Below are 22,602 nucleotides of genomic sequence, written 5' to 3' on the forward strand. Positions count from 1 at the left end.
ATATAGTAATGAACATTCACTTCAGTCATGAGAAGAACTGGGCAATTCTTAGAACTCTAATGATTTTATGCTCTTCATGGACTTCTAACAAAAACAGCAGTCAAATCTTACCTATTTTAGCATTTGGATGACATGTTATAAAAAGTTTGTGGAAAGAACTGGTGAACAATAAGAAAAATAATAGCTAACTTACAAAAACAACAACAAAAGAATGATGGGAAGCTCGACCTCCAGTGCTGCAGTATTAATATTATGTAAGACTTTCTGAGTCTCTGTTGTAATTATAGAGTTGGCAGTATACTTCAAGATAAGGCCCAATCCCATTTCTTATTTTCACCCCTACCCCTCCCCTTGTTTTCGAGTGTCACCTTGCTCCTTGGATTGAGGTACAAGGGGTACTGGTTGAAATCTTGCCCTACGAAATGGGACAAACCTCAAATAAAAAGAACATTACTTTCATTAACAGGCTAATTGCAGTGCTCTATAGGCGACCCTGCCAGTCTGCAGTGATAGAGGAGGGTAAAGTTCAGCAGCCTCGCTGCTGGTCTTTAGTTAAATTTAGGGCATCAAATGCCTTCAAAAAGGGGGGGGGGATGGTACGACAATAATTTATCACCCACCTCTAATTCTTAGGTGATATGAAGCATTTCACCAGCCTCTTCTTCAAATTTTCACATTCCACCTTAAATGGATCAGCAATACTGACATGTGAGGTGCCAGAATGTAATGGCTGCACCGTTTAAGGTGGAACGGGAAATTACCAAGACGAGACGTCAGCAAACTACCAGTGTTTTTTTATGCTTGTTATGAAGAAAAGGACCACAATGCATTGAAACGACGTCAAACTACGACAGTCATCATAATTTTTTGACTGAGAAAATACATTTGTATCTTTGGTCGCTTGTGCAGCCATCTCGCCAGTATTTCTTGTTTACTCATAACTCTGTTTGGAGTGTGCCCCTGAAAAACCTCTGTTTGGAGGGCCATGTAGCCCTAACACTTTGCAGCACTGCTGTGTCTGATCCACTCGTACTAGTACAACACACACTAACACACCACCACATCAATGTTACTGCAGTGCTGAGAATGATCCACCACCCAAATAGTACCTGCTCTGTGAGGGTCCATGGGGGTCCTGACCACTGAAGAGCAGGGTAAAAGGGGGCTAACAAAGTATGCAGAGAAACAGATGGACTACAGTCTGTAACTGTAGAACTACAAAGTGCACCTATATAGAAAGTGGAGCTGATAAAATGGACAATGAGTATAGAAACAAGGAGGTGGTCATAATGTTATGCCTGATCGGTGTATAGTAATAATAATAATAATAACAATAATAATAATAATAATAGTAATAATAATAATAATAATAATAATATTTATTTATTTATTTATATCCTACTTTTCAGTTACAAAATCACAGTTATGTAATATAAGTAAAACATCTGAAAGCTGAAATAACATAGTCTAAATGAACTAACAGCACAATTGTAGCAATAAATAGCAATTATAACAAAGGTAGAAAGTGAGCCACAACACTTTAGCCTACCGAGCTTGCATTCCTAATATGTCCTGGAATGCTGTTAAGTTTTGGACCTGCATAAGAGAAGGATCATCCACCACCTGAGCCGTAAGTGATAGTTATAGTTTGCAGTAAGCCTGCATCAGCTAAGTGGAGTGGTTTCTGTTGTTTATTTGCGATTAAGAAACTGACAATCATATCTGACAATTTAGAGTTAACAACGGGCAATCATGACAGTCAATAAAGCACATGACAGTCAATAAAGCACTGTTTAACTAAACTATTTCTGTCTGTTTAAACTTTACCCATATATAATTACATTGGCCAGTATTGTAGTATTTCTATTTTACTATTAAACAATGCAAGCCACAATATCCTGTGGCTTGGCAGAGCTCTCAGCCGGTGGCTGTAAACTGTTAATACCAAAACTGTAACCATTTAAACAGGCAAAACTACAGTTTGGTCTGATGCCATAGCTAGAAATAGACTGCGATGAGTAACACCTGTGGAATTGAGCACAGCAAACTGTTAGTATTTTGTGCGTGTATGTAGAGATGGGTGTGTAGTCTTTAGTAAATGTCAGTTTTCAGTCAAAACTGCTGGCCTGAAGATTCCTGCATTAGAAAACGATTGCACATGGTTTATATTTAGAAGAGGCGAGGAGCAGCGTGTGAATTGTAGCGCTCATTAGAATATCCAGCTGAACTGGCATCACTTGTCAAAGCCTGCACAATAAACCGCGTGCTGCTTTTTTTTCACAAATATCAGCTGAGCTGACAGAAGAAGCTTCATTTGCAGGCATGGCTCACACGCTGCCAAACATTGCTGGAACACAGAGCTAGCAGCCGACAGCAGCTGTGAGAAATGTACACATATATAGACTAGTAAAATGCAATAACATTCAAACAGGCTAACTAATGGCTGCAGTTATTTACAGCTTCAGGTTGAGCCCTTTCCAAGGAATCACTGCAAAGATTGAACCTCTTTAATGTCTTTGTGCATTTATTTGTGTATGGCGACCGTCTTTATTTTGCAAAGGAGGGAGTCCTGGGATTGGCCTGTAATTAAACAAAAGACAGCTGTAATCAGTGTTTCATTTAGTCATTTTGTTTTGCGTTGCAAAATCTCACTGATTGGCCAAATTAGACATTTGCAATATTACTGTGAGTGTTTCTCACAGCAGTATAGACTGCACTTAAATATGGTGCTTGTTAAAACCAGCAAAGTATAAACTCAAGAAGGATTATATTTTTCAAAGCGCAAACACAGTCGATGGGGTACCCTCAAGGGTCTATCTTCAGTAGCTCGGGATCATAATTATACCACATTCTGTTGCAGTTACTTTTTTTAAGTTGCATTGACTCCATATCCCTGTCTTGATCCTAGACTTTTGATTTTATTTTTTCTATTTTACAAAGTTACTGATAAGAAAAGGTAAAAATATGCCCCTTTCCACTGAGGAAAGTGAAAGGAATGAAACTTATTTAAGTTACACAGCTAAAATGTTGTTATATGTTGCATGTGTACATTTATATGGTAGCTAGGGGGACAAAGATCTACCTGTGCAGTGAACTCTTTCAGACAATATACTATGTACTTTATTTTGAGGGAAAAATGATACTGAACATTGCATTATAAACCATATAACTCCATGTCTATAGATATTATTTGTAGAGATGCACCAAAATGGAAATTGTAACACAGTAGTCCAGTGTCACCTAAACTTTTTGTTCTTCCAAAGTACAATAAATACATGATCAAATAACAGTTTGAAATATCATCAGAATGTAAACATTCATCTGATACCGATATGATTCCAATGTCATTGTGTATCCTTAATTATTAGGCCATTTTGCTAGGCTGAAGGTGTGAGAATGACTATTCAGCTTCATACTTCTCCTCACAGTTTAACAGTTCTTAGCATTTGCTTACACCTCTGTCCATCTCCTTTTTGTTCCAGATCTGGTCACACAGTACTGCTGCATCACTGAGTGCCACAGTGTGTTGGGCTTGGTCAATGAGCATCGCTCCATAGAGCTGTGGGATGCCTGTTTGACTCATCAACGCGAATGACAAGAGTTCATCCACGAGTGGGGCCTGCCTCAGTCTCACATGATTGGCTGCTGGATGGAATTAAGGTGAATGGAACACATGCCCAAGGAGCAGGACCTTAACCTATCAGAGGGAGAAGAGAAACGGTGAGTGTCGCACCAGCAAGATTTCAGTCGTGCTGAATGCACGGTAGTTCACACTGTGCCATTGTCTCTTCATCAGATATTTTATGTACGTATATGAATGACTTAAATTCGCACCAGGCATAACACGTAAGTGCGGCAAATGTGAAACACAAGAGACTATCCATCCAGTCCACACTGTCTCAGTTCCTTTCTGTAAGCGCTTCAGGCAGCTCTTCTTTTCTAATTAAACAGTTTCACAGCAGGTTTGAAATGTGGCAGCAACAGTAGATTTGTTTATGTAAAAAAAAAACAATAACAATTTCTTACCTCTGTTGGTGTCTGGTAAAAGGCCTAGTTATTGTCACACACACATAAGGCAATGCAGTGATTATTCTGTGACTGCTAGGCCAACAAGATTTCACATTTTAGCTCTTTACAATTGGCATCGCTGACAAAAATTTTATTTGGGCCCTGCTGTTGGACCCTGTGAGGGTGTGCATGTCTGTCTTTGCTCATGGGCATGCCTGGATAGCAGTACTGTTGGTAATAAAAGTTTTGGAATTAATACTCTGTATTGAAAATCCCATTTATCTGTATTGCCAAAAGTCATTTTAGTGCAGTAATTTTTCAAAATGTCATTTCAGTCACATTTGAGAATATACAGTTTCCTTGGACATGGTAACCTTCCATAATGTTTTAGTTGCCAAATATGTTTCAAAATGTCATTGCTTTAGTACTAAAGGCTGAATTGTACTTTTACCTGCGTGTCTGTGAGTTTGTACAGGAGTTGTGCATCGATGTTTGCATAGGTGTCTGCCAACACACTTGCACTGAACATAAATATGTGCACTAGGGAGCAGTGTCCAAACCTTAATGTACAGAAAATGCAGATGAAAATCTCAAGTATTTCCTCTTCCTCTATCTCCAATAATTAATATTCACTTCACTGTTCTTGTAATATTTTGAAGATGGCTCAGTTACACTATATGGACAAAAGTACACCTACACATTACACCTACAGGGGCTTTTATGACATCTCAGTTTTAAATCCATAGGCATTAATATTCAGTTCATCCCCGCTTTGCAGCTATAACAAATATTGCACTCTACTGGGAAGCTTTCTACAGATTTTGGAGTGTGTCTGTGGGCATTTTTGCCCATTCATCCAGAAGAACATTTGTGAGGTCAGATACTGATGTTGGACGAGGGGGCCTGGCTCACAATCTCCGTTCTAGTTAATCCCAAAGATGTTTGACGGGGTTGAGGTCAGGGCTCTGTGCGGGCCAGTCAAGTTCTTCCGCACGAAACTCACCCAGCCATGCCTTTTTGGACCTTGCTTTGTGCACTGGGGTTCAGTCATGCTGGAACAGAAAAGGGCCTTCCCCAAACCATTCCCACAAAGTTAGAAGCTTACAGTTGTCCAAAATGTCTTTCACCCTTCACGGGAACTAAGGGGTCCAGGCCAACCCCTCAAAAACAACCCCATAGCATTATCCCTCCTCCACCAAACTTTATAGTTGGCACAGTGCAGTCAGGCAGGTAATGTTCTCCTGGCATTCGCCAAACCCAGACTGGTCCATCAGACTGCCAGATAGAGAGGCGTGATTTGTCACTCCACAGAATACATTTCCACTGCTCCAGAGTCCAGTGGCAACGTTCTTTACACCGCTCCCCCGACGCTTGGCATTGTGCATTTTCATCTTAGGCTTGTGTGTAGCTGCTTCGCCATGGAAACCCATTTTGTGAAGCTCCTAATGTGCAGTTCTTTTGCTGATGCAGCTTCCAGAGGCAATTTGGAACTCTTTAGTGAGTGGTTCAACAGAGGATAGACACTGTGCGCGTCAGCACTCGGTGGCCCCGCCCTGTGAGTTTGCATGGTCTACCGCTTTGTAGCTAAGCTGGTGTGGCACCTAGACACTTCCATTTCACAGTAATAGCACTTACAGTTGATTGTGGCAGGTCTAGCGGGACAGAAATTTCACAAACTAACATGTGCAGAGGTGGCATCTTATGACAGTGCCATGTTTAAAGTCACTGAGCTCATCAGTACGACCCATTCTACTGCCAGTGTATGTCTATCGAAACTGCAAGGCTATGTGCTTAATTTGATCCACGTATCAGCAATGAGTATGGCTGAAATACTTGAATTCAGTAATTTGAAGGGATTTCCCAGTACTTTTGTCCATACAGTGTAAATGTTCATAAAATTTCACCTTCTCTGCCAGTTGATCCTCAAACTGCTCCATTTGATTTTGCAATGCAGACCTATTTACATACATCTTCACAGAAATGTACATCAGCCTTAAGCTATACAATATCCTGAATATGTTATTTTTTGAATGCAATGAGCAAATTAACATTCAGCTGTAGAAAATGTCCATTAGATTGTTTAAAGATAGATTCCAGCTGCAGTCTGTGCCATGGCATTGTAATGGCTGTGTTGATGTAGTGGCAGTAGCATAAGTTCATTAGTTCATAGCATGTAGTTCATTAGCATAAGTGAAATGCAAGCAACCATCCGTCGAATCCACACTGCTTCTGTCTCAGTTTATTTACATAAGCGGAAATTTTTTATTTACATCAGCTCCTGTTTATTCTTTTCTAATTAAACACTTTTACAGTACATTTGAACTCTGACAGCATAAACAGCAGATGTTTCCTGCACCAAAATCACAGTCACAAGTTTTTGATTATGATTTAGATATTATTCATAACACTATAAAAAGTGGGTGTGTTTGATTTTAATTGATTACTGTGGAGTTTATTTCTCAGTGGAAAAATACACTTAAAATACAGAATAAGTCTAAAGAAATGCAGCAGAACAGGCGTTGCGTTTTTTCAGAGGTAGGATGGCATTTAGCAGATGGTATGGATTGAAATATTGATTAAAATGGAAGCAAATCTGTTCCATCAGATGGACATAAAAATACTTCAGAAATGCTTGAATTGTCCTTTAGTGAGACAGTGAGTGACACTTGGCCGTTTTGGCTGGTATCTGAATTGTAACCTAAGAACCTAAAAAATTAACCTCATGCATTTACACTTGGTAATCAGATGCGTCTCCGGTTAGTCACATTGAAATCTGATTGCTGTATGGTACATAATATGCTATTCAGCTCATGGACAGCTGCCTGGTTTATCCTCCTCTTTTCTTTTCCATTCACAAGATGGCTCACGCCTCAAAAATCACAATTTTGCTTGTAGTTTTTCATTTTGTTACATATGATTTACACTAATATTTACAAGAAGACAGCTGTTCAAAATAATTAGCCTCCTGTATTAGTTATGGTGGAAATGAATTACATACATTAAATGTAATATAGTGAGACAGTAAGTAACAGCGAGGCAAAGTACAGATTAACCTGGTACTTTGAGCTACTAGCTTGGGCCACTGTTGGATGCTACAGAATTAAAATCAGAGAAGAAAATCATGATGAGCTGATCAGAAGGAGCAGCAATGCCTCTGTTTAGTGGTGGCAGTCCAGTGGGCTTTTTTCCTTCTATGCAGAACAGCAGGGGGAGGCGCCATCACAGTCCTGGGTGGAATTTGGGCTGTTGAGTGTGGCTTGGAGAAAGGGATGCATTTACACTTATATAACATCGGTTGAAATATATGTAAGACCACCTGCTGCAGTGGTCTGAGGGATCAGATTTAAATATGTCTTAAATGTGGCTTGGGTGCCTGCATTTTTATATTGATAATCTCTATCCAGATGTAATCCTGATGCTCAAGACGCATGAAATTATGAGGCGTAAGTGGAATCTTCGGGCCACTTTACACCTGGCACCTTTTTTAGCTTCTTTCCCGTATGTTGACAAATGCCATTAGCAATCCATGTGATCCAAACCGTTGTAACATTCCTTACATTTACGCAAACATAGACTTGCAGGAGTATTCATAATGTCTAACAAGAAGCATAGTGAGAGACTGACAGTAAATGTGAACAAAACTCTTCCTGTAGTCACAAAATTGATGATCATTGGAGACCCATTGAGACACATGGAAATGGTATGAATAGCTATACGTCTTGCTGTCCACTTAAGATCAGATCACTCAGACAGATGTTAATACTAGGGATGTGCATACCAGCTAATTTTGATAGTCAAGTACCTGTAAAGGATATTGATTGGATAACTGGTTAACTGTGGGGAAAGAAAGAAATCGGCTGAAGTCAATGAAGGGCTGTAAAAAGGCTTACAGTTTTAGGTGGCAGCACTGGTCTTGGACGAAAACATAACAGCACACAGAGGAATACATTTAAAAGCATTTAATTATTCACGTAGATTTGAGGGATATCATCGCTAAGCAGTACAACCCTGGATGGTGAGTTCTCATCTTCTTACAGGTGGTCTTTTTTCTTCAGTGGACGAAGGGGCAACATATTAATTTTTGTCAGAGAAATATAGTTTCACTGTTCCTGGACATACCTAACATCAGCGAGAGTAACTTTTTTTAGCTATGTTAACGGTAAAGCCAGCACCGTCTCTGCCTTCCGGGTCACATCCTTGACAGTGCGTTCAAGGCAATGCACTCATGTTAAGGTCTTTGTGTTGGCAAAGTTTATTATAATATTGTGGCATCAGCAGTGCAGAAAAAGCCATTATTTCTACTCAGAGAAATGCTCTTTTATTGACCAAACCAAAAAAGGCGACTGAATAACAGCCTGAATAGTGGGCAAGGTCACTTCTAGCCGTACGACTTCTCTCTATGGTAAACAAACCTTACAAAGTCTCACACAAAGTAACTTGATAAAATACAGCCAACACATAAACACATTTTAAACTGATAAAGAACAACACAAACAATAAGTGCAGCAACAATGTCCTGTTCACGGAGGGTTGGGGGGTGGGGGTTTCAGGCCAGAATCCAACAGCCTCCTCTGAAAAACAGAGTAAGTGGCAGACACCACAACATGCATACTTCCTTGCAAATACTAATCAACTCACCACATTTTACAATCCTGTTAAAACATAAAATTGAAAACTGAATTGTTGGCCTGCGATAAAACCTGAAGAATACCCAAATAGTGATTTTAGGTTTTAAATATTGACACTTTGAATGGTTTTCCGAGTGCCTGTGCTCACCTCTGGTTAGTACCAAGTGTGAACATGGCCCTTGATTGGGGATTACTGATCTGACCTGGTGAAGTTGCCTTAAAAACAACTTTAACCTCACCGTGTACTCTGTCCGCACACACATATATAACTGCTCACAAACACCCACATACATGCACCCGGTCTTTCCACAGTGCCTGGAGCCTGCAGAAGAGAAGCTAAACTTCTGAGAAATGTGGTTATAGTCCAAGACTCACACACTCAGCAGCACACAAACTCACAAACACTCCCCAGCATTTGGTCTCTGCGAGGTGGCGCAGACTGCCCCCTCACGTTCCAAAAAGAGTTCACGCTGAAGCCAACAGCAGAGTCTGTGCCAGTCAGCCTTACACACCTCGCCTGGCTTCATACTGTTTGTGTGTATATCCTCACTGTTGGAACAAAACCTCATTTCTATATTTTTTACATTACATCATTTGAAAATACCAGCTGTCATTTGCATTGTGGCAAAATGTCCTGACTAATAAATCAATATAAGTGGTCTGGAGTGACTTAAAACAAAATCTTGTAACATTAATTAACATTCAAAGTTAAGAATGTTTTTTTCTCTCCTGTAAAGTTTCTTTTTTGGAGATACAAGGTTTTGTTCCAAAATCGACAATATGTTTGTGGTATATGATGTATCTTTGGGCGATGTCTTTATTTAGATGAACTGTTGTTGCTCTTCCTTGTAACTGACAGATGCAGCCTCCTTTTCCTCTCCTAGTGTTCGCATTCCACTTTTATATTCTCTCTCATCTACCCGCATTTCAGCTCTCGTCTTCAACTTTTCATCTCTTTTTCACTCTATATTCTATCAGTAATCATCTTAGCCTCATCTCACCTCTTTTCCCCTCATCTTCTCTTCAACTCTTCCACCATCCCTATGCGGCTATTCTTTTCTCTGTGTTTTGCCACAAATCCACTTTGCTTCTCCTTCACATCTTAAACTTGTCCTCTTCTCAGACTGGAGGCTGAAATCTGATGCTGTGTGGGAGTATATGTGTGTGTCAGAGAGGGAGAGTTGTGGGGTCATGAGGAGATGGATACTCCGACCCTAGAAGAGAGTTTTAGGATGTGCCGAAGTCCTCACCTTTGCTTTTCTCAATAAGCTACATAAAATACTGAGCAAACACAGGCTGTCCCATAACACTGTATTTCTATTGAGTGTCATTTTGCAGGAATAAAATCTTTCTCGTCAGAATGAATATGTGAATGTGTTCTAACTCAATTTGAGAAGTTGTGAATTACTTGTTTAAGCACATAGCACATTAGGTGTACCATTAGGGCTGCATAACATACTAAATGTTAGTTATTATCACTGTATTGGAATACAGGAATCACAGAAGGCTGCAATATGCAAGTGAGCCCTCTGTCCAGTCACAGTGTTTGCATGGTGTGCTTTGAATCACGTTATAATAAAACTAATTTCCAGAATGTCTTGTATATGAAATGTGTTGATCAAATCTCAGGCAGACAGTTTATTAAAAATTACATATATACACATTAGATTATCACTTGCTATTTGTTGTTCCTTCAAAGAAAGGTGAACTATTGAATAAAAGATCTTGAAGCACCTCTTGTTGTCCAGCTTATGGTATTTTAACCTACACTGTATTAATTATTATAGGAAAAAATAACAGCATTTATTAATATGATTTTGAATCTTAGTGTACTGTTGGTCAGAATAATTCAGGCCAATGTTTAATCATCTGACTGTTTATTAAATAAAAGTTCATCAAAAAATCATACAAGACTACAGATCTTGACTTATAGAGTACATGGCAGTTAACTGCAAACTAAGAATCTTCAGGCTGCTTCAGTGCTCTGTCTTTGTATGTGTGTGTATTGGGCTCAATATAGTATTGGTTCTTCTTTATCGCAGCATTGACCTTTGCAGTACTGATATCGCAGAAGGCTGCAATATGCAAATGAGCCCTCAATCAAATCACAGCATCTTTTCATTCTGTGCTTGGAGCATCTTGGCCAGTCTCAGTTCCAGATGACTGTTCTCTGGGTTGGGGCAGCAGAATATTTGATTTGTTAATTTTTATCACAATATTGGCCTTTGCAGAGGCCCTGCAATATGCAAATGAGCTCTTTAACCATACAGTAACAAAACTGTTCACTGTGGGTATTAGCATCCTGACCAAACATAGATGTTTCTGATGTGTTTTTCTGTGGGTATTTTGATGAATGAAGATGTTCATGTGATCCAAAAACATCAATGTCTTTTATTCAAAATACTGCACACCAATCTGTAACAACATTAAGTGCTTACCAATGTATTTAGGTATATCTAGGGTTCGACAGTGTGCACGTTTGCTACTTCTTTTCGTAAAAATGAGATGAGTGCTGTAAAGTGTGAGGCATCAGGGCTTTGTTTGTATTAAGTGGATTAAAATTAAAAAAAAAAAATCTGATTGCTGAAGTAAACACCCTCTCTGACTGATACAAAAAATGGAAAAAGAAGCTCATGTTAAGTTTGCGCTCATGTTTATTTCAAATCAGGAGAACTGGCAAAAACCTTACCCTAGAACCCTGATATCACAAGGCATATCACAGTATGTAGCAATATAATGCCAATAGATATGTTGGTTTGTCAGTTCAGCCCCAGTCTGGTGTTCAAGGCAGTCACATGATCCAATCTGTTCATCGAGTTTATGAACAAGTTTAAATAATTTCAGTTACATCATGTCACATCAAGTGTTTACCAGTATACCAAGGCTTATCGCAGTGCAATATAGCAATATAGTGGCTACATACTATTTTGTCCATACTGCACAGCGTATAGTGGTAGTGATTTGATTCACCACAGGAATGTACCTTTGGATCGGTCGCAGGTGCTGGCAAGAGCAGATTAAGGGTGTAAATCAAAAGCAGGGCCCGGCAGCACGGCTTGGTTACGCTCACGCACCACACACCTGTCAGAGGATTAGCCATCCGAGCGAGTGCTGCGGGAGGGGCGTGACCGAGCTCTATCACAGGCTATAGGGTTCCGGGGAAAATTAAAGAGCAGAAGCCGAAAGTGCCACTCTCTCTTTACTCTGGGTAAGGTGCCCTCTCTCCCCTTACAGTCTACCCTCTGTCATCTGTTTCATACACAGCTCCAACTGATCCCAATGACGGCCCTCCCTGGACGCTGTGTTCTATTTAAACACTCCAGTACAGCCGCGGTGACCGTCATAATTATATCCCCTCCAGCACGACCCAACTGTCTCTCTCATGTCAACATGTTTACATGAACTTTCAGCTATACAGAATTCAACAGTTGAGAGACTTGCAGTTCACAGAAGATTATCCTATTTGGTTGCATATTTCTATAACAGTGGCTTTAGGTGTTCTGTGCAATTATTTTTCTATTTAATACAGTGAGATAGTATCAGGGCCACAACAGCGAATTTAATTATCCTGAATTTGGCTTGTCTAATTGGTTTAGAATGCTGATAAGGGTGCTGCGACTGACGAACACAATGTTGACTCACACAGAGGAGGGGGACAGGCCCCTAATTTGGTTTTTAGTAGACATTTGCTGGCATTCTAAACATAGTCAGTCCCAAAATCCCTCCAGTCACCTATTTTGGCATTAACTTATTAGAGAATTTAGTTCAGCTGACTGCAGGTCACATTTGAAACATAGTGTGCTCTTAGAGTTGAGAGGAACCACTGCAGACAGCCGGACAGACAGCCAGACTTGCTTTGTTTATTTATAAATACAATATACAACTCACCGAGTCAAGTCACCGCCGTGGTCAGCGGAATTCCTACCCTATAGTTATGTTCCGTGCTTCTGTCTGACCAAGCCAATTTCTTGAGTCCATTTCGATAGTATCACCACTTTCTTTGCAGCAGTTTATTCCTGAAGATCTGGGTGCTGTAGCAGCTTCACTGCTGGGCTCTTCATAAAAGAAGATTTCAGATGCCTGCTTATTTTTCCAGGTATCCTCAGGACATTTAGGAACATTGGCTGAGACGAGTAGGACGATTTTTGTTTCTCTGTGATAGTGCTTGAATAAGATTTGAAGAAGCTTTTATCTCTAAATGACACTTACCAAAATGATATGATAAAAAAAAATCTCTACATGAGTGGGTTTTCTCCTTTTCTTGGTTTTGTTTGTTCCGCTGTTGGACTGATGCAGTTTACCTCTGGATGGAGAGGATGACTGAGGCAATTTGAGCTTTTCTTGACTGTTCTGTAAAACATGCAGTAGCTCACTCAGGAATAAATGCAAGCAGAGCAGACTGAGGTTTGTCACTATGAATAGTGGTTAACCAGAGTATATCCCGAAAAGGCACTTTTCCCTCAAGCGTTTAGAATGGAGAATATAATGTTGAATATTATTGTGCTTGGAACTTGGAATAGGTTCCAAGAATACGTAGTGACTTGGCATGTTACAGCTATTTTATGACATTTGCATTGAATAACACTCTGCGGGAGTTTCATAATAACTCTAGGAGAACATATATAACTGGCCAGGATGACACAGCATTTTACTCACACGTACTTGTCTTTGCAGAAGCATTATGTTTCAGCTCAACAGCAGAAGTCAACATGCTAGAAAAGAAAGATATATATATATATATATATATATATATATATATATATATATATATATAGGGGTGCAGTGTTCAATATGACAACGAAACAGGAGGCAAATTACCCTTTCAGCTACAATTAAGCTGCGTACAGAGTAATAATACACAATGTACAATTACATCCATAATTTACAAAACTAAAAGCGCGGCAAAAATCATACATAATAAAGTACATACAGTGCAGCTTTAATTTCATCTCTGAACCTTCTGTACTGTATCACGTATTCATTGTCTGGCACAGTTTGGACTTAAGTGTTACTATCTGGCTATTTTTAGGTAGGAAAGGTTAGGTTAAATCAGGGACTATAGGTATATGTAGTATTGTTTGTTTTTCAATAGAGTTACATGAAAATATCAGAATCATATTTGTATTGGTAGATAATTGCTTGAAAAAAATGACAATGGAAAGATCAGAATGATTTGACCGATATTTTAAACCGATATTTGATGTATTCATTGTGCTTTAGAAGAGCAGAATGTTAAGGTGATGTTGTGCAACTAGGTTAAAGTATCTGAATTTAAATCATTTTACTGCATTTGTAACACCATAGTAATAAATGTTGTATTTCACTGTAATGCTTAGTCCTGATCTCTGCATTTAATAATTGCGTATGTATCGGCACCAGCAGATTTGTACATAAAGATTATCAAGCCCAGAATTTCAATATCAGTACATCACTATTTTCCAACATAGATTTACAGACAATATTCGTGATCCACTATAGAATACTTTCACTGCAAAACCTAGCAAACACGTGGTTTGTCTGATTCCACATATGTTTTTTGTGAAGTGTGGCTCATTGTAAGGATGAAGAAATTTCCTTCCTTTAGATCAAAGTAGAAAGTGAAATTGAACAGATAACAGTGCAGTGATCTCATTCGTGGCTCATTGCAGGCAGTAGAAATACTGCTCCTTTTTCCTTTATGAATTTCCTGCAGCTAAAAAGTGAAACAGCTGAGATAAACCTTCTCTCAGTGATGAGGTGGTGATGTTTCAGGCATCGTGTTTCATCACCCTTGTGTCATAATTCTTGCTGCATGCAAGGTGGCAAAGAACAGCATAGCTCATGCATGGCGTAATGGTATTGTCCTGTTAGCAAACCTGTGGATTTCTAATCTAATGATAATCTGTGGCAATAGCTGCCTTTTTGCGAGGATTAAGAAGGAAATAGGAAAAGTCAGAGTATGGAGAAATTAGATAATCCCTCAAAGGCTGAAATGAATGTTTAAAAAAATGACAGGAAAGAGTTTGTCCCCAAATTGCAGAAACATGTTTGTCTAGCAGTAGATGAGTGGCCTCTACTGGTGGCAGCTAGCTGGAGTTTATTAATGTTAAAATGCCTCTGTCCAATTACTGCCTTATCTAAAATCACATGTTCTAAAACCTCTCTCTCCCTCTCTCTCTCTATGTCTCTCTCTCTCCTCATCTCTTTCTGTCAGAAGAGAAAGAGCACGTGGTTGTAGGAGTGTGCCAGTACACATTTAGACTGAGGCTAAAATAAGCTTCTCCTCATAAAACCTCCAGTGAGTGAGTGAGTGAGAGAGAGAGAGAGAGAGAGAGAGAGTGAGAGAGCAGCACAAACAGCAAACACGAAGCGAGGGATTTAGGAGGAGGAAAAGCAGGAAACACAGGCCGGGACAGCTCCAGAACAGCTCTATCGCTCTATTCACCATGAACACAGCACACACACTGACTGCCTTCAGCACTGCTGTCACTCAAATCAGTACTTCCCCAGCAAGCTGAAGAGCACACGATGCATGCATTCTGTTTTTCTTTGCTGTTTGTTTTATTTATAGCATGCAGCGTGTTTTATGTTATTTCCCCTGGTACTGAAGTTATGTGCAGTGAAGACTTGCATTAACTTGGCAGCATAAATTATTCATGATTTTAAGCTTCAGTTTAAATCAGAGATGCACTGACATGACATACTGGATCAGTATTGACATCGACACTAACCTTATTTATAAACGGATTCGATTTTGGTGACCAAATCCACATTCAGTACTGTTTCTTAGTCATGACTGTTATAAAATTGTAACAGTACGATTTTATAAACCTTCCAGAACAGTATCATTTAAACGTTTGTATCATAAGAAGAGTCTCTACTTGGGACGTCTGACTTTATAATGAATATATATGTATACAATAACTGTATTTTGATATGATCAAATATTAAGAGAATTTAAATAAGTGACAATATTATGCAATATATCATTCTTTTGTTTCACATACCACATGATTTTTTTAAACCAATTCCTTTGTACAATCATTATAATCTGTGGTAGAAAGGTCTGCACTTAATTACAGGCCATACAAACAGAACATCACCAGCTCATTTAGTACACATGCATACTTTGAACCCCACATGGGAAGATTACAATGTAGATTTTCAGTCAGGCAAAGAATGCAGGGTAATATACAAAAGAAAGAAAGAAAGAATGAAAGAAAGGAAGAAACTCTGGTACAGAGTATAACTACAGAATGTAGTTATCATTGAAGATTATAAAGAAATATTTGATGCTGTCACAGATGGTGATTATACTACCATCAGTGAAAATGCAACATGACGGATAAGGCTCACATGTGGAACTTTGTAACTGAATTTAGATCACAACGATGTTGTTTATCACAATAATTCTGCAGACAGTAATCGTTTGTCTAAATTTACATTATTGTCCAAAGTTATTTAGAATTCTTTATATTTTTATAATGCTGGGGCAGCTTGGTGACCAGGGTCCTTTCTGTGTGGAGTTTGCATGTTCTCCCCGTGTCTGTGTGGGTTTCCTCCGGGTACTCCAAGTTTCCTCCCAGATTCTAAAGAAATGCAGTCAGGCCAATTAGACATGCTAAATTGCCCTTAGTTGTGAATGTGTGTGTGAATATGTATGTTTGTGTGTCTGCCCTGTGATAGACTTGTGACTTGTCCAGGATGTTTCCTGCCTTCCACCAAGTGACCGCTGGGATAGGCTCCAGCTCCCCCCGTGAACCAGAAGGATAAGCGACTTAGTGTGTGTGTGTGTGTATGTGTGTATAGTGCTGTATATTCATGCAGTTGGCTACTACAAAAGTGCTTTTACAGAGCACTGAATTGATATGGGCCCTATGGTATTGGCCAACACTGTGAGTTTGTGTTTCGCAGCCAGTATCGTGAGAGGTAAGTGTGGATCGGTGCATTCCTAGTTTAACTGAAATGTGCAGTGCTTTCCTATGCACTGAAGGACTATTTTTTTGGTATAAATGAGAGATGAAATAGCTTGCAGGGACGGAGTCACTGTGTTTATTTATGCCCCTCATCCAGCTTCACTCAACCATCTTTAATCCCACCTCCCTCTCCCAATCTCCCAGTCTCTGTCCCAAAGCAGGATTACTGCTACAAACACACACATAGAGAGAGAGGGAGAGAGCAAAATTCTTAGAAAATAGCAGCTGATAGTCACAGGGGATTCAAAGTTTTTTTGACAGACAGTGGGCACTGCAGTTTTACGACCAGGAATTCTTAGAAAATAACGAACAAGACAGTCACAGGGGGCTCACATAGCTCGGGAGGGAGAGACTACAAAAAGAGAGGGAGAGATAGAGTTAGAGAGAGAGCGCTTATGCAAGAGGAGGGAGCGTGTGTGTGAGTAGACGGCGGCAGCCTGCGCTGTTTGCAGTGAGCTCAGTTGATGTGGAAGTGAAGTGTTGTCCGTGTGGCAGCGTTGGCCAGACAGCACAGTCTGAACTCCAGCAGAGCTCTTTGCTTCAGCCATGCACATTCTACATTCACACTGCGTCATCAGGTAAGACTTTACACACACACGCTCATGCATACACACCTGGCACGGATCTGTGCGTTTCCATGGGCTAAGTTTTCCGTGGCTGCGCTGAGCAGCGATACACGCACTTCAGTTGGAGAGCTCAGTTGAAGTGGTTTTCACTGTAGCTCGTCTGAGGGAAGTGTTTGATGTTTGACAGTTCTTCTGCAGAGGAGCTACGCCGCACAAGGGCGACTTTGATCAAGCAGCTTGTTGGTGTCAGACCATTTAAATTTTGATGTAAGCTTCGCCGCAGATGCGTATTTCATGAGTAATTTTGTATTATTTCTATACCGTTCCCAAACAGGCAGGTACCTGATTTTTTTTCATACAAAACAGAACTCGGAGTGGAGTGCTCAGCTTACAGTCGCAGAGTGCGAACCGCAGCTGGTTCTGTGTGATGTTAGCCCGCGAAGGGCTCTCCCTGCTAATGGCAAAGTCATGTAGCCCTTCCATTTGGATGTGAAATAATTGATGTTTTCTGGGAAAACTAAGTGCCAGCCTCACTTTTTTTCCCCTATTACTTGTTTTCTTCCTTTTTGACTAGTCAGTAACTTCTGAAGGCTCTGTTTAAATCGATTAGGATAGAAGAACCTCAAATGCAGCTTTCTCTTTCTCTCTTTTTCTTTCTGTCACTCACTGCTCTCTGCCTGTTTGTCTTTCTCTCTCTCTTTATGTATAAATACAAAATTTGAAGAAAAATGATCACCACGATCATGTTGCAAAACTTCCTTATGACACTAGAGCTGGGCAGCAGGAGTGCTGGAGTGAGGTGATGATTGGTGCTGATTTCATTTAATTTTTCTCTAGTTTAATATAACTAATAGAACTAGAATAGATTGTCACATCACAGCCTGTAAAAACACCACATAACTTTAGAATAAATGCAAATATTAATGCAGAAAAAAGGCAACAATTTCTTCTATTCAATAAAAGTAGCTATAGATATCTTGTGAGCTAGTTTGAAGAACAAAGATTAGTTCCAGATTTGTCCTGGGTGCCCCCAGCCTTTGCATGGATTTGACCAAATCCAGCTCCAGCACAGTACCAGATTTACCTTAATGAACATTGATTGAGCCCAACCAGGTGTTAGATGAACTACAAATAATACTAGGCTTCCTCAAGGAGGGGTTTGGAAATGTTATGTTATGTGTTTGTAAAAGTGTATATCTCTCATTTTTCTTCTGATTTATTCTCATTTTATTTATTCTCATTTTTTGGCACACTGACACTGCGTTTTAGCTTTTGTTTATTTAAAGTAAAGCTAATACCGTGTTCATCACCTCCAGCGCTTAAAATCCCGCCCTGTGTCCTCTCTGATGCCAATCTAAAATGTGAAATCCGCCTTAAAGCTGTCAGGCCATGGCAGGACAGGCGTCCTTAGAGAGCGCCTGTTGGTCCAGGGTTAGGTATATGTGTGTGAGAGAAATCGTGAGCGTTCTAGGGTGTGACACTGCTGATGTGGACAAGCTTTTGAGAGGACAGAGAAGGCTGTGAGATGATGGACAGATATATTGGTAAAGCCGTGGGCGACAGCAAATCAGAGAGATTGTGCTGGAGACAGCAAGGCTTAAGAGTGACATTTACCTTACACTGCTGCAGGTAGAGAGGGAGAGGGAGAGGGAAGGGGCTCCTATGTCCTTGCAAAATCATATTCCACCTTACTGAATGACATAAGAATATCTCTCCAGCAGAGATATGTTCAAACAATACAGTGAAATATGTAAAACGTCACTGTCAACCGAGATCAGTGCTGCAGTAATAGGCTTTGTTTTTATTTTTTCTGTTTTCCCATCAGAAGACTCTGTGTGCTTCTGCAAACAAAGATGGCATTTTATTTTTGGATGTGCGTGTTTCAGGGAGTGCATCACATGCTCCTTGTTTTTTATCATCATAGCAATTAGATTAGAGATTGTATCAAATTCAGCCAAGATTCAATAAGGCACGGAGAGACAGGATTGGCTAGTCTTCCTTCAAAAGAAATATAATGCTTATTAAATTGGAAAGAGGTTTCATCAGATGTAACTCAGTAAGTGGTGCAACAGGATCAGTCACGTTTAACGTCACGCTCATTCGGTTCCCTGTGGCCCATTCTTGTTTACGTGTTAGCACGTGGCGCTTTTTATTTCAGGCCTGCTTGAAAAGCTGTCCTTGATGCACAAGCGTCCTGGTTAACATTCGTGTCACCGCTACTGGAGCAGATATTAAGAGTGGTGAAGTCTCTAGAGGAGCGCAGAGAGACATAGCGCTGAACGCTAACCATTTTGGCTGCATTATTAAGGCTGCCTCTGTTATGTAATCTGCTCCCTGGCTCCCCTTGCATAGTGCAGTCAGCTAGCCCCTTTAGTTCAGTTATGCTCGCTGATGAGCTGTTGGAGGCGGCTGCTGGCTGAGTCTGCGGCCCTCTTTGCTTCTTTTCTGTTCTTGTTTCCATGTCTATCTTGGTCCTGTGATTGAAGTGGCAGGGTTGTCATGTTAGTGGAGCGCTTAGGCTTGAGGGGAGACAAGTTAAGAGTTGGGTCCAGTGCTGCAGGAGTCCGCATGAATTATGCGATACCCTTCGAGCTGAGCTTTAAAGTCCTTGTTCGCTTTTATGTTGCTGTACTTACATCATATTCTTTCCTGATCTCACATCCTCTGTCTCTCTTTTTCTCTCATGTACACAGGTGGCTCGATGGCCCGAAGAGGAAGAGGAAGAACAGTCAGTGTTCGGTGAAGAGCATGTCTGGTAAGAGCCCACTCTCTTTCAATTATTCACATTCTACAGTAGCCCAAGGTATAATGCTGTGCTCTGACTGCCATGCCTTCTGATTTACTTGATCTGATCAGGACATCCTTAACTTAGCTTGGTAGAATGTGTAAGCAATTTCAGACGAAAGCCCGGTAATTTGAGTATGGAACTGTGCAAGCATAAGCTGCGCCCCTCCATGCCCACTTTAGGATGCACCCTGTTGCTTAGTTTTGTTCATGGATATTAATTTCCATGAAAGATGGGAAACAAAAGCCCCCCAAAACAGTGAAATTTGGACACAATTATGAGCATTTTTTTTAAACATTGTTTTGATATCATTACACCTTAAAAATTACTAAACTCTACTAGACTCCAGCCCTACGGGAGCATGTTTCACAGTGCACATTTCTGAGGAGCTCTTGGGGAGCTTGTTGAGGATTTCATTCCCTCCCATCAGCTCTGTCCCAGAAGCCTAAGCTCAACTGCTCAAGACCGGCCTCCCCCAATCCATTTGCTTTGGCTGGCCCCACAGATTTCTTTTCCAGGCTTGCTGATTCTTCTGCCAGCTCTACACCTTGAATCCTTTCACAGCTGGCCAGAAGCAGGCAGCAGGATAGCAGAGGGAAGACCGGAACAGGTCCGAGGTGGCCTGAGTTCTGACTGTTGAGGAGCAGTACACAGAAGCCACAGAAGATAATTCCTGCCTCTGTCTGTTTGCTTTTGGCTGGATATTTATCACCCGCATGCAGGAGAAGTGGGAACCTACAACACATCTGTCATCCGCTGAAATAAATCCTTCCCTCTCTTTCTTTCATTCTGCATGGAGGAATGCACAGCCTGACTGACAGCATGGGTCAGAGTGAGCTTTTGGAGAGAAAAGAAGGGAGAAAGACAAAGAGAAGGAGAGACAAGGAGGTTAGGGTTGGAGAGCAAGATAATGTGAGAGAATGGAGGAGAATGCTAGTAGGAATGCAGGCGACACCAGCGCTCCGCCAAGAGGCCATAAAACTTGCTTGGGTCGTAATTCAAACACATGTATTGGAAGAGCCTCGTGCATGTGTATGTGTGCAGCTTGCACTACATACATGCAAGACGTCTTGTGTTTTTCTTGGAAGAGTGTCATGGTTTGACACCAAATGACTGCAGTGATGTCACATGACTTCTTAGCCAAACAGCCAGTGATACTGCGACAGGGCTAACATCATTACACACTGCTTTGCATACCAATTCATTTTGAAGGTTATAACTTATGAAGGGCTGTAACAGTTATCTGATTAAATCTGATTACTCAATTTAAAAACAAAAAACACCGTCTCAATACATTTTCAATAAACACTTTTCAATTTACACGGTAATTCAAATTTTAAATTCTCCTTCCAGTCTCGCTTAAGAAACAGAGCCTGATGGACTCATTACACACACATACATTTTTTTCCACACATAATATCTGTGGCAGGGAACCAGCCTTCACTTATTTTGTTTAAAGGCAAAACGGCTATTAAGTAATTCATTTTTCAGGAGATATTTCAGAGGAAATGAGATAATCCACTTGCATAAGGAATGAGGAAGTCAAAGGAATAACAAGAGTTTCCAAAACTGGAGTTAAACAAAAAAGACAAAATGGGGCTCCTAACAACCGTGCAAGACCTGGTAGACCACCAAAACTGTCACCATCAGATTAACAGCATTTTCATCAAGCTTTTATTTTTGAGAGATAGGAGAAAATCAAGCTCCACTTGTGCTTTGGATCTAAAAAAAAATCACAGGTTTTTCTGTCCATCCTTTCACTGTGAGAACACAACGCTGTGCTGTTACTGAGAAAAGGATATAGACAAAAAAAAAAACAGAAAAATTTAACAAGTCAGATAAAGAAGCTGTTTGTATTCTCAGAGGAATGAAAATAATCAGGAAATTCCTCTGTCGCTAGTATAAACCATAGCGACAGCCCTAAACTTATGTTTAAGTCTGCAGCTGGTGACTCTGGCCACAGTAATGGTATTGCATCTGTAACTTGCAACTCTATTGATTTTCTCTCCTGACCCATGCAGTCACCAGCGGCTTACAGAGCCGGCCTCTGTGTCTCTGAGGGCCTTTTAAAGGCTTGAACGGTCTCTATCAGAATAGAGAAACCACTCAGTAAGGCACGGCCAGAATAACAGTTCAGTATGTGCTGTGTCCAGCCATCTAGCACTGCATGCATTTGCACAGCATGTGTACTGTAGTGCCCTCTCCCCAAACCCTGCAGGCTATATATTTTAGAAATGGCGGTCAATAGGCCATTTCCTCTGTCTGTTAGCTTAGTGTTGGAGGCTGTAGTATGGAAAGTACAGTGTGTCCTTCCCATGCCAGTTGGATGACGAAGAGAGAGAGAGAGAGAGAGAGAGAGAGATAGGCTTGCACACTCACTTGGACTAAGATATGCCTTTGTGTGTGCATCTCTCTCTCTCTCTCTCTCTCTCTCTCTCTCTCTCCCCCCCTCACCCCCTCCCTCTCCTTGTCTGTCTCTCTCTCTCTCACTCTATCTCTCTCGGTGCTCTGTTCAGCTTAGACCAAAGCCAAAGCTTGATTATTGTTGAGTGGCTGTCTACATTGAGGGCACTTCAGACCCTTTGTAGGCAAATGAAAAAGACGAGACCATATGAAGTGGATTTTCTCTCTTTACCTTTGGGTTTATAAAAGTAAGGCAC

The 22,602-nt window shown here is 40.5% G+C and overlaps 1 protein-coding gene across 3 annotated transcripts in view; it reads left to right on the top strand.

Moving 5' to 3' along the window:
* Nucleotides 1-22,602, top strand: part of thrab (thyroid hormone receptor alpha b) — a 144,145-nt gene that overhangs the window by 101,441 nt on the left and 20,102 nt on the right. For 2 of the 3 annotated variants that reach the window (XM_036572370.1, XM_036572371.1), the window contains 2 exons: nt 3,483-3,720; nt 19,851-19,912. In XM_036572370.1, coding sequence (XP_036428263.1) covers nt 3,665-3,720; nt 19,851-19,912 — 118 coding nt within the window. In that variant the 5' untranslated portion in view covers nt 3,483-3,664. Of the gene's footprint in view, nt 1-3,482; nt 3,721-5,811; nt 17,170-19,850; nt 19,913-22,602 lie in introns of those variants that run through there. The other variant, XM_036572372.1, reaches the window with a different exon arrangement.

The sequence above is a fragment of the Colossoma macropomum genome, unplaced genomic scaffold (genome assembly GCF_904425465.1).
Source record: "Colossoma macropomum unplaced genomic scaffold, Colossoma_macropomum, whole genome shotgun sequence".
NCBI lineage: Eukaryota > Metazoa > Chordata > Actinopteri > Characiformes > Serrasalmidae > Colossoma > Colossoma macropomum.